This window comes from Chanodichthys erythropterus, chromosome 19 (assembly GCF_024489055.1).
Source record: "Chanodichthys erythropterus isolate Z2021 chromosome 19, ASM2448905v1, whole genome shotgun sequence".
Taxonomy (NCBI): Eukaryota; Metazoa; Chordata; class Actinopteri; order Cypriniformes; family Xenocyprididae; genus Chanodichthys; species Chanodichthys erythropterus.
Window position 1 is genome coordinate 4,228,252 of NC_090239.1, and position 13,162 is coordinate 4,241,413.

General features: G+C 37.8%; 1 protein-coding gene across 1 annotated transcript in view; it reads left to right on the forward strand.

Annotated features, from left to right (window-relative positions):
• The first annotated feature begins 6,615 nt into the window (after positions 1-6,615).
• The window catches only part of tcerg1l (transcription elongation regulator 1 like), a 98,539-nt gene continuing 91,992 nt past the window's right edge, over positions 6,616-13,162 (forward strand). Inside the window, exons 1-3 of the mRNA XM_067370210.1 lie at positions 6,616-6,879; positions 11,269-11,415; positions 12,798-12,978. Coding sequence (XP_067226311.1) covers positions 6,616-6,879; positions 11,269-11,415; positions 12,798-12,978 — 592 coding nt within the window. The remainder of the gene's footprint in view (positions 6,880-11,268; positions 11,416-12,797; positions 12,979-13,162) is intronic.

The following is a 13,162-nucleotide window of genomic DNA, read 5'->3' on the forward strand; positions in this document are numbered from 1 at the left end:
CAGTATATAACCAGAGACTATAGAATAACACAAGACGCGTCACTCGTATTGTTTTAAATAAGATAAAGTGCAAAGTGCAATATGGCAGAATAAGTCCTGCCTTCTAATAAGCCAATTGCTGATCGAAACTCCGGTTCCTATAGAAACAGTCAGACGCGCCTCTGAAATGAGACACAAGAGACGCGCATTTAGGACTGCGCATTAGCTTGATCCAGCCTGAAAAATACCGTTTTTGTCTTGATTCGAGAGTTTATAAACAAAATTTATGAGACAGTTGTTGTCAGATTTCATTGGTGATATCAAATATGAAATTTAATCGAAAGCTTGGCGAACAGCTTTGGAGAATTTTGTTTCCCCCATTCAAAGTGATAGGAGCTGCACTTGAATGCCCGAGAGACGTTTCAAAGATGGCCACCGAGTGAAATGACTTGTCCTAAAGGGACTTTGATATTAATTCTGTATAATACAGTGAATTCTGGGGAATATTATTTGTAGTTTTCGAGAAAGAAGCCTATAGGCCTCTTTTCTTAAAATGACAAATATTACCCAGAATGCATTGTTTTATGATATATTACTATTTCAGTGGAAAACGGTATTTTGCTGTGTAAATTTGTTTCATTTTTTTAGTTATTTTTTGTGTATTTGAATATTTATTTATTTAAGCTTTTATAACTTGAAGCTTTAATCCTCTGTTGTATCACAAAATAGACATGCACTTTTTAGTTGACTTGCATCAACTGCTTGACAGAAAACCTCAAAAACTGACACATAATGCTCTTTCATGGTCTTATTGTGGTCAAATAAATGTAACAACTTTAAATAATTTTCCTTTCAGCTCTTTTACTTTTAACCCCTTCTCTTCCACTCCATTCTGGTATGTAAGACCCTACTTTTTTTCCTCATTGAATGTTTAACTCAACCAATAGCGTTTCAGCCAAGACACTTTATTTGTCTGACCAAAGAATGATGAGAAAAGTGTTGGGAAACCTGTTTGAAAATAGTCATTTTTTTTCCAGTTCCAGTTGGTGATGCTGGTGGTGCAGAAATCACACACTTTAGCTTTTCATACATATTATTGTTTATATATTATTGGTAATAATAATAATAATAAATTTATTTTGTATAACGCCTTTTAAAAGTTGCTTTCCCAAAGTGCTTTACAAAACAAGCAAACACAACAAAATAAATTAAAACACATTAAGTAGAGAGCAAACACATAGAGAAAAATAACATATAACACTGAGTAATTAAACGACAAAATGAATCAGTTAAAAGCAATCCTGAAATAAAAAGTTTTTAAAACAAGATTTAAAAATACCTAACGAATTTGCTAGGAAATTCCACAATTTTGACAGACTGGCATCAAAATATCTCCAAAATTTACTTTCTAATTTCTAGAATAATTTACTTTGTAACTCCAAGACAACACCAACAACAGACAAAGCCAAAGAACCAGCATTATGCAGCTGATGGGGAGAGCCAGTAAGCATAACTTCAGTTTTAGAACTATACAAGCACAGGAAATTGTTAGACATCCATATCTTAATCTCAGAAATACAATTGGAAAGATGGGGAATGTCCACACCTTTACCCGGTTTGAAGTGAATCTAAATCTTGGTATCATCAGCATAAATGGTAGTTAAGGTCAAGACATCATAATAGTTTACAGAGTGGAAAAATATAGATGCTAAAAAGCAAAAGACCGAGAATTGAGCCCTGGGGGACACCAGTACTAACAGGACCAACCTCTGATCTGGGGCCATCCATAAAAACAAAATCACTGTCATCAGCAAAATAAAATCGGAACCAGTCCAGAGCAGTCTCCATTACACCAAAGACAGATTCAAGTCGACTAAGTAATAGCATGTGATCGACAGTATCAAAAGACGCACTTAGGTCCAAGAGAATGCCAAAGAGAATGCCAAAGTGCTCCTACTCATTCATATGAATGAGATCCGCTGTGCATTAAAGAATCTTAAATCACACAACTGTGCCCAAGCCAGGCCATAAATACACCAGCTTGACCCTGTAATTAACCTCACCATGTCTAAGCATAATCATGCATCCAGCTGTGAGGGGCGTTAAAATACATGTTTTCTCTGAAACAAATAGTCCAAAGCTTTTTGATGTCAAGGCAATATGTTTCAATAGTGTTGTGGGCCCATGCCAAGCTGGTTACTCTAGGTAAGGCACCATTTACAATGGATTGTTTCTCTTTTTAATACTATTAAGATATAAGTTAATGTCCATGGTGCCAAATTTTGCTATAGCCTTTGCCTTTGCTCAGGTAACCAATGTGACGATTGTGGCACCTGTTTTCTGAATATTCTTGTAATGCTCAAAATATTCTGACATGCTTTCCTCATGCTCACAGAATCTAAAGTAAGACCGGCCTCAGGCATTAGACACGCTGTGTGATTGAGGGTAAGGCTTTAACCAATCAGAAAATGGCTGGAAAATGTCATTTCTGCATCCAGATATTCCCTTCAGTGAAATAGCGGTGGATGATCCAAACAACTCCTACGGCAGACCCCAAAACTGGAATATCACAACAGAACAGCCCCAGTCAAAATAATCTCTATCGCTTCGGCACCGGCAGGGCCATATTCTGTGCCACGGACAGCCGTGGGTATCCACCCTTTCCTTCCAACCAAACTAAGAGGACAAATGAAAGGGGCAACAGTCACTAATTATAAGCACAGATACATTTTTAAAAGGACATGAAACAGAGCCTGTGGTGAGAGACCGCACAGCTCTGTAAATCAAGATTTTTGTTGGAGAAAATGAAGAAGTCATGGCCTAGGGGTTCCCTCGATTTCAAGTCAAATTGTTGAGTTCTCTTTCACTCCAAAGAACTCATGAACCTACCCTAGTTAGAAATTGATTTGAACCGCTTACCATCACCATAAATGAGTGTTGCATTGAAGGATTTATAAAACAATCCAAAGTTCACACAAAAATGTCTTTAGGTGAGTCCCAATTTGTTTACTTATGCATTATTCTATGACGTTTTTAAGTATAAATAGTGCAATTAGTGCATTCACACTGAAAGTTCCAAATGCACTAAATTAACAGAAAAAACGAAGTGTGGAATGTTGGACACTTCGTGCACTCAACTGCCGCAGCTTTAATAACGTAGCGGAGGGGAAGGGAGGATCGGACTCTGTTGTTAAATGACAAAATAACCTTATATAATTCACGCACTACATGGATGAGTGCATAGTGCACAAGTACATAGTGTATAGGTGCATAGTGTATAGTGCGTCATTTGGGACGCAACATTTGTCTACTGCTATACAGGTAATACTTTAGTATGGGGAACAATTCAAACTTTTAACTAGTTGCTTATTAGCTTGCATATTGGCTGTTTATTAGTACTTATAAAGCAAATATTTATGCCTTTTTCTGCATACTCTACATCTCAAAATCCTACCCTATACCTAAACTTAAATGCTACAACAACTACCTTATTAACCCCTAATAAGCAGTAAATTAAGAGTTCATTAAGGCAAAACTACATTCTGATTTTTTTAAATATATTTATTTTAAAGAAATTAATTTAGTTTTATTCAGTACTGGTGCATTAAATTTACTGTTCATTTGAACTTACTATTCATTAAAGAATCCTGAAAAAAGTTGTATCACAATTGTCACAAAAATATTAAGCAGCTCAACTGTTTTCAACATTAATAATAATCATAAATGTTTCTTGAGCAGCAAATCAGCATATTAGAATGATTTCTGAAGGATCACGTGACACTGAAGACTGGAGTAATGATGCTGAAAATTCAGCTCTGCCATCGCAAAAATAAATTACATGTTAAAATGTATTAAAATAGAAATGTTATTTTAAATACTATTTCACAATATTGGGCTCCAAGCTTTGGAAAGGCACTGTATACTTTAACTGAAACTTTACTGCAGATATTGTGAGATGTGAAGAAGAAACCTCTTTAGAAAGTCCTGAAGTATCATCTGTGGATCACAGACTTCACCATGGCAAAAAGGTCATTTACAGTGGACATTCAGTGTTCATTTGTGGTGTAAAATTTATATTCTTTTTATAATACGCTTTTTTTACAAGAATAATGCATCTAGAGAAACCTGGGGTTAGGTGCATTGATTATACTTTGTGGGAATCAAACCTTTCAATCACCAGCCCTGCGTAGGCTGCATGCGTTCCGCAAACTATCATCACAAGTTCTGTCGTTAGACTTCAATGGAACTTGCGACCATGGTTGGCTAGCGATGCTTTCTGCAAACGCATTCCAGATCCTCTTCATCGTTTCACACTTCCAAGGCTCTTCCAAGGAATTCAGACTGGGGTGTCAAGTCCACTTTTGGTATCATTTTTTTTTTTTTGTTTGCACACAGGGTTTTGTGACATTCACAAGAGTCATGGTTGATCCACTCACAACAAGACACCCCGTTGTGGGCAAAAGAAGAAGAAAAAAAGAAACTTTGGATAACCTCAATTATGGCTGTTCAAACATACCCCCTGGCGGTATAAAAAAAATATGATGACTTGTGCTTCAAAGTCACCGCAGACGATTGATTGATAAGGAAAAAAGAAAAGAAAAGCTTTTTGACTCCAAGGCCCCCCACTGACCAAGGCAATATTCGAAGGCTCCCCATGTAGACTAAGATATTTCCTCTGCAACGATGACAAATCTGCTTGTTTCATACTTTTTATGAACAGAAACTGACAACAGATTACAATAACCAATATTTCAGACAATTTATAGCATACATTTTATAGCATAAATATATATATTTTTAACATTTTCATTAAATTCCATCTTGATAATTATAATATAATAGACCTAAAATAATTGTAATAATTAGCCTAATATATTGATATTTTCCTTTGACTTTTGCCCTGACTGAATCAAAAACTGAAAGATTATTTAATCAATCTTTTATAACTGATTGAAACTTCAACCTTCAAATGTGTCATGCACTTTTCAGATTTGATCTGTTATCCATTCTAATTAGGCTTTAAAAACCGCATGGGGTCCCCAAACAGAACACGAGGGTCAAATAAACTCCCATGCAGGTTTTAAACAAAGTAAATCATGCCACTGTTAATGGATTAAAACAGTTGTCACATTATTCTATCATCCCAGATCATCTAAGGGCGAGTTGTGCGTCTTTGCGCGTCCTGACGCACTGTGCTGCGCACGGCGCCATCAGATCCGCTCAGAAAGCAAATGCACCCGGTCTGGACTGCCAGGACTTTGAGCTGAGCAGAAGCACAGTCGTATCTCTTCATCAACGAGGATTTTCTACACAAGTTCTACAAGCATGCATAAGAAACAGAGGATTATATCCTGATGAGGAATGATTTTGAGATTCTTTAGCAGGCACCACCGCGGGTGGCTGGAGAATCATCGGCTTGACAGTGAACAGATTTCAACGAGATTCCCACGGAGCTCTTGTGAGCGAAATGAACAACCCGCCGCTGTGATCGTGCACATGGAGAGTGCGATCCAAGGCGCGTGAACGCACACACGTATTCTCTACGCTTTGGACACTTTGGACACCTTTCTTACTGGATATTCTTAGAAACCTTCGTCTGCAGCCACAGTTTCATATTGAATCTAACTGTTTATAGTTTGCATTATTTATTTATTTATTTATTTATTTTTACCAGCGAAACACTAACAGACTCATAAATTATGTTGAACTAAACGGGTTTTGAAACCTCATAGGTGAGTTCGCATGCATTATTTGGTTAAAAAACGTCAGAATAACTTTTCCGTTTAAGTTATACTTAAAGGCTTGAACATGTCTTGCATCCACCTGTTTAAGTCCATGCATGTGCTGCAGAATTTTGGGAGGGGAACCTATTTATTATGTTTCGGTGTTTTGTTTTGAATCAGATTCTGATATTCATGACTGCAACTTAATGTGTTTAGGATTATATATGTTGAAAATATAGGCTAATATAATAGAAGTGTTGTGGTGATATTTGAGCTCTGGTTATGCAGTTAAAATAATTTACGCATGTGTTTGTAATTTGTGCTAAAATGTGCATGAGCAACTTTCAGAGACTTTTGGACAGTGCAGTATAGCAAAACATTATTTTTGGCAAGTTCATCTAGGCGCTGTCTTGATATGGTTTATTTTAGTGAAAGAGAATAACTTTTCCATTCAAGTTGCACGGAAAAGCTCTCTTGATAATGTCTCGCCACCTGTGCATGCGGATGCATGTGCTGCAGAATTTGGGAGGGGAGCCTGTTTATTGTGTTTCAATGAGCCTATACTGGTAGGCATACATTTTTTTTTTTTTTTTTAATTCAGATTCTCACTCTCTTATTACCTGAACTAAATGAGATTTACATGTTTACAGCAAGATTGTCAAGAAACGCTAACACAGACTCTTTCGGCCATGCAGTTAAACAAAATATGCATGCGTAATTATGGAATGAGTGGTGAAATATGGATATAACTTTAAGAGACTTTTGACGAAAAAATATTCTTGACATCTATCTATTTTAATCAATCGCAGACGCGGATAAATGTGCGATATCTATCTGATTTTTTTCCAGTGTCCACTGCACGGGCAGCTTCCTCAGTCTCCATCCTTCTTTCGAGTTCTAGGATGCAGCAGGAATGATCCCGGTCCAGCGCGTTAAAGCTCAGCCTCAGCTGTGGCACGTGAGCGCGGAAGCTCCTCCGTGGCTCTGGATGGTCCCGACCACCTCCGGACTGTGTAGGGTGGGTTCTGCTCCTCCGGTGCTCATCTCCTCTCGCCCTCCTCCGCTGATTCAGGCAGTCTCGGGATGGCAGATGTCCTGCGATCCGTTTGTGCCCGTGATGCGCGCTGCCGCCACGGAGCCGGCGACCATCAGTCAGTTCACTCTGCCCAGTGTTCAGGTAACATGCTTTTACATGCAAATAACAAAGCCTCACTTAGGCTACTCCACAGAACGATCTATAGAGTTTAAAACCGCTATTTAATGAATAAATAAATGAATTTGTTTATGATCCGGTAGTATTAAAACATAGAAAGGCCTCTTCAGCAGAATATTGGTTCATCTGGGGATTTCTTTTTACCCATTTTAGGGAGATTTCAGAGATGCAGAGCAACCATAGAAAAGTCTATGTTCAGTCCCCCGTGGTTTTGAGAGACATTTGTTACTTTTCCAAGACCCATGCCTTCTGTTATATATAATTTTCATACATATATTTGATATGATATGCATCAATATGTTAAATAATCCAGTGCTTCAGAAACATTTGCGTTCAATTTGTCAAAACAAGTGGCTTTTCTTAGTAATGGCTTTTCACTATGACTAGTTGAAAAGTTGTGTTGCACACATTTTTTTTATTTATTTGTTTATTTATTTATTTTTTTACCCCTGTTGTTGGTGGGTTAAAGATGATTATACTATAGTTTATGCCATTAATTCATGTTCGGGTTCCAAATGTCCTGAAAAGTATGAAATTCTTATTGGAGATTTGAACTTGTTTAGGTCACTGTTGAACTTATTACTCAATACCCTGTTGATTATTTATATGAGTGAATAATGTGTGTATAATGGATGAATGTTGATGTTATTGAAATTGCAATAGAGCAAATATTGCATGATCTCTATTGCATTAAATACCCCATGGCTTGACAAGTACCAAAAACTGAAGAGAAAATGATCTTTTGTGTGGTCATTTGTGTATTGAGATATGCAGCCACCATATGCTGACTGTGCATTGATGTAAAAAACATATTGTAAATCACAGAACTAATTGAGTTTGAAATGCTTAGTACAAAAAGAAAAGGTAAATATGCTATACATTATGTACACACGCACAATTATAAAGCTAAAGCTATGTGTTTTTTTATTATTATTATTATTATTATTTTTTTTTTTTCATAATTACAAGTGAGTGTGTTGTTTTTGTTAATGCTTTTATTGCAGTTTTGTTTCTTGGGCTGTTTACTCTTGAGCTGAGCATTTTTACTTGCTGTGATAATGAATTAATCAAATCAAGATGCCTTTCCAATAAAGTTCTTGATTAAATCTTGAAACAGATTTGTTAAAAGGTTAAAGTCGACTGGCGGCTGCAAGAATATGTCTAATAATTTGGACAGGAAGGATTGAAATGTGCAGGACAGGATTTGATGTTGATAACATTTTATCAGCATCATTTTTGGTGAACAGTTAAAGCTGGAAATCAACATTCTGTGCATCATCTCCCTTCAGTTCCTCTGTATCACCACTAGAGGTGCTGAGCTCAGGATGACTCTCCCATCCACAGCAGCATCCTCCTCACGACTCAAACTCGGCGTGACATTTAATCTGTGTGCCGGGCAGAGGCATGATCACCACTGCTCCACATCCCCAGCGTTGAGAACTTTGTGCTTCCACTTCATTAAAGTGCCGTTCAGAGGAGGCGGCAAGCATGAACTCAGTAGCACTGCACTGGAACCAGAGAGGGAGAGAGACAGAGACAGTGGGTGGAACGGCCCGGGTATATTATTTAAACAGAGACTTTGAGATGCAGACAGCCTTCAGAAGCCTTTGATTGACTGCTACTGCAGAGAGGCATTGACACAGAGCCGAGCATGATTGAACAGGATGTTATCCTGAACACAAAAGAAAATACAGTATAATCTGCAGAGAACTCAGCTTTAAAGTCAACATGTAATGATGTCCACAACCAAGTTTCCTTTCATAATATGATGAGTTTTGGTACATGTACATAAAAAGCAGCTCATTGTGCTGCTTGATATTGCAAACTGGTATTTCTTACCACCTTTATGAAGTCTTGATTTTGTTTTTAAGGCATACTAGAATAGGTTCACATATTTTACATTATTACAGCATGTTAAAATGCCCAACTTTACAGCAGAAAAAAAAAAAAAAAAAGTTTACAGCCTGGTACAAAAAGTGGTTTTGGTCCATATAGCTAATTTTGCCCTTCATGAAAACTGTGAGAGGGTTGATTTTTTTTTTTTAAACTCATCCATTTAAATTATATTAATTATGCACACTTTCATTCATCTTGAAATCATATGATTCGATTTGATATGCGTCTTCCGATTGGTTCTTCTGTAGACTTAGAGGTTTTTGCCAATGATGGTATTTCTGAATGGGCTGAGGTTGATATTTAGGGGATTTGAAGAGAAAGTATTTGATGAACATATACTATGTTTGGAGAGCATTCGCTCAATATCATTTTCTCATTTTTGACGGAGGTGCATTTAGCACACGTCCTGATTTTGCTGAGTTAGATGCGTTCCAGGGTCAACATATTTTGTTGATCCTGGAACAACATTCTAGTCTGAAAATTTAGTCTTTATCTTATTCCTACCCCTAAACCTAACCCTACCCATAAGTTATCCCAAAAATCAGAGGGAAATGACAGATGAATAACATTGAGGTAGGTAAGCCTAAACTTGACATAATCTGTAAACTTGTCCCTCAAATCTGATTGGTTGATTTGAATGTTGTTCCAGGATCAACAAAAATGTTGACCCAAGAACATGTTGAACTCAGCAATATCGGCTTTTGTATCTGAACTCTTCACATGTATACATCTATACAGTACAGTCCAAAAGTTTGGGACCACTACGATTTTTAATGTTTTTAAAAGAAGTTTCGTCTGCTTACCAAGGCTACATTTATTTAATTAAAAATACAGTAAAAACAGTAATATTGTGAAATATTATTAAATTATTAAATTAATTTTATTAATTATTAAACATTAATAATTATTAAATTATTAAATATTAATAATTAATAATTAATAATTAAATATTAAATTAATTAATATTATTAAAATTTAAAATAACTGTTTTCTATTTGAATACATGATCCTTCAGAAATCATTCTAATATGCTGATCTGCTGCTCAAGAAACATTTAATGTGTACAATTGTACTAAATATTTGTGTACATTATTTTTTTTTTCAGGATTATTTGATGAATAGAAAGTTCAAAAGAACAGTGTTTATCTGAAATTATGGGCCTCTTTGCCCATTTTTGGTTATTCGGGAGTGACGTGTAGTGACGTGTTGCCAAGATGGCGACGACTGGCTCCGCCCACTTTGGACTTTAAAAATGCTTTTCAGAAATACGGTGTAAATTTATTCAGATCTATGGTGTAAATATTAACGATGGCATCAATGTCAAACCAATTCAAGCCCAATTTAGATCCTGAGAATGTTAACAATCAAGGGGATTGTGCAGAAATTTGTTGGAAAACTATGATTAAACAGACAGTAATTGATCACAAAACCATGGTTAATTTTCCAAAGGGGCGATGAACAGTTTACAAAAGCTGCAGTAAACACTACATGAAATGTTAGCTAGCAGGTTAGCGGAGCCAAACAGTTTTTCCATTTGTTTACATCGTAGCAACAACATAAGGTTGGAACACTTAAAAAAACAAAAAACAACAGCAAATAATGAAACACTTACAAGTTGTGATCCATAAACAACTGATTGTCCTGACAAAGTAGGAACGGTTCCATCTTTCAGGAGAAGCTGGCATTGTACTCTCTTATGTTCTGGAATCTGTCCTCTGTAAAATGTGTAGCACAAAAAAATAAATTAACCACTCTAAGTTTGTCTGCCTTAGAAAGAACAGAAGAAAAACCCAAAAAACAAAAAAACAACAGCATCTCTTCACCATAGCAATAACACTCTTCGTCTTCTCTAGCGCAGCTCAAACAGGCTACGCCCCCTTTTTTGCATATTCCTTGGGCGGGGATTATTTAAATGAGTAACATTGTGACTTCACAAGACCCGGAAAAAAGCGCATTGTATTCCAAATGAGCCGTTCGTTGTAATTCTTGAAAAGCCTTTTCTGTTACATAAAATACCTTTTGAAGTCAACTTTAAAGGAAAGAAATGAAGTAAGCTTGTAGATTTTTTTATGCTCAAACAGCAACATTACTCACTGACTAATGTTGAAACAATGAAAAAGCACAATAGGACCCCTTTAATGTATTGTCGTAATTATAAACACACTGGTCTGTAGTGCAAATTGTTGTACCATTTACTGCACTTTGTTATTCTTCTTGATATTCCCCTATAGTGGTTAATGAATGGAAGTCTCACACATTCACAGAAAAAAGCTTACTTCTGCATTGAAAAATAAAGTGGATAGTTTCTCTCGAGTTATTGATTCAGAGGCCATTGATATGGATGTTATTGAGGTTGTCATTTTAAACTGTAGTAATTAAACCTTCACTGTTCCAGAAAAGTCTGCTGTCATTAACATTATGAGTAAAAACAGTGATGTTTCTGCTTGTCTATTCCAGTGGGAGATGCCATCCAGGCCTCATGTGTTGGGTTTCCAGCCTTCTGCGAGTGTGGATGTACTTCCAGTGTTTCCTCATGTATACCGGACGGTCCTGCCTCCACATTATGGCAAGGGCTGGGTGGAAAAACGTGTACCTGACTACAAGGTAAAGGATGCATTCATAGTAATGGATTAAACTCAACCTCCCATACATTGTAAATGCAGTTCTGGTGTACACTGATCAGGCATAACATTATGACCACCTTCCTAATATTGTGTTGGTCCCTCTTTTGCTGACAAAACAGCCCTGACCCATCGCAGCATGGACTCCTCTAGACCCCTGAAGGTATGCTGTGGTATCTGCACCAAGATGTTAGCAGCAGATCCTTTAAGTCCTGTAAGTTGCGAGGTGGGGCCTCCATGGATCGGACTTGTTTGTTCAGCACATCCCACAGATGCTCGATTGGATTGAGATTTAGGGAATTTGGAGGCCAAGTCAACACCTCAAACTTGTTGTTGTGCTCCCTGAATCCATTCCTGAACAATTTTTGCTTTGTGGCAGGGTGCATTATCCTGCTGAAAGAGGACACAGCCACCAGGGAATACCGTTTCCATGAAAGAGTGTACATGGTCTGCAACAATGCTTATGTAGGTAGTACGTGTCAAAGTAACATCCACATGGATGGCAGAACCCAAGGTTTCCCAGCAGAACATTGCCCAAAGCATCACACTGCCTTCTTCCCATAGTGCATCCTGCTGCCATGTGTTCCCCAGGTAAGTGACGCACACGCACCCGGCCATCCACGTGATGTAAAAGAAAACATGATTCACATGACCAGGCCACCTTCTTCCATTGCTCCGTGGTCCAGTTCTGATGCTCACGTGTCCACTGTTGGCTCTTTCAGTGGTGGACAGGGGTCAGTATGGGCACCCTGACTCCAAACGCAACAAACTGTGATGCTCTGTGTATTCTGACACCTTTCTATCAGAACCAGCATTAACTTCTTGAGCAATTTGAGCTACAGTAGCTCGTCTGTTGGATCGGAAAACATGGGCCAGCCTTCGCTTCCCACGTGCACCAATGACCCTTGGCCGCCCATGACCCTGTCGCCGGTTCACCACTGTTCCTTCCTTGGACCACTTTTGATAGATACTGACCACTGCAGACCGGGAACACCCCACAAGAGCTGCAGTTTTGGAGATCAGTTTTGGAGTCATGTTGCCATCACAATTTGGCCCTTGTCAAACTCGCTCAAATCCTTACGCTTGCCCATTTTTTCTGCTTCTAACACATCAACTTTGAGGACAAAATGTTCACTTGCTGCCTAATATATCCCACCCACTAACAGGTGCTGTGATGAAGAGATAATCAGTGCTATTCACTTCACCTGTCAGTAGTCATAATGTTATGCCTGATCGGTGTATATTTCATGTGATGTGAAGCACAAAACCTCATATCTGCTCATGGGCATGAACAACTGTTTTGGGGAATCTTTAAATTTTTTGCTTTTCTGTAACTTCACAGGATTTATGTTTTCTCATTTGCAGTTTTATTTAAACAACACTTTGGCTCTTGAGACCACCTGGATCAGTCCAGAGGAAATGGGAATTTTCCAGCGTCAGGAAAAGCCACTGCTGAGGACGAATCAAACGGCGTTGAGCATATGTAGGCCAGCTGCAGCCTCCAGGAATATCCACACTCTACTTTTGACACCTAGGCGAATTTCAGGTAGGAGGGAGAATTTACGATCCCAGCACCCATTATCCTACCTTTGTGATTTTGGCTCGCTGTTTGGCTAACATTCATCAGAGGGCTTTTTTTTTTTTTTAAATAAAGCTCTCTGTTTTGTAGTTACTCCCTAGACTATTTCAGTTTCTGCTTCTAGTTTCCTTTTAAACAGCTTATCCTTTGT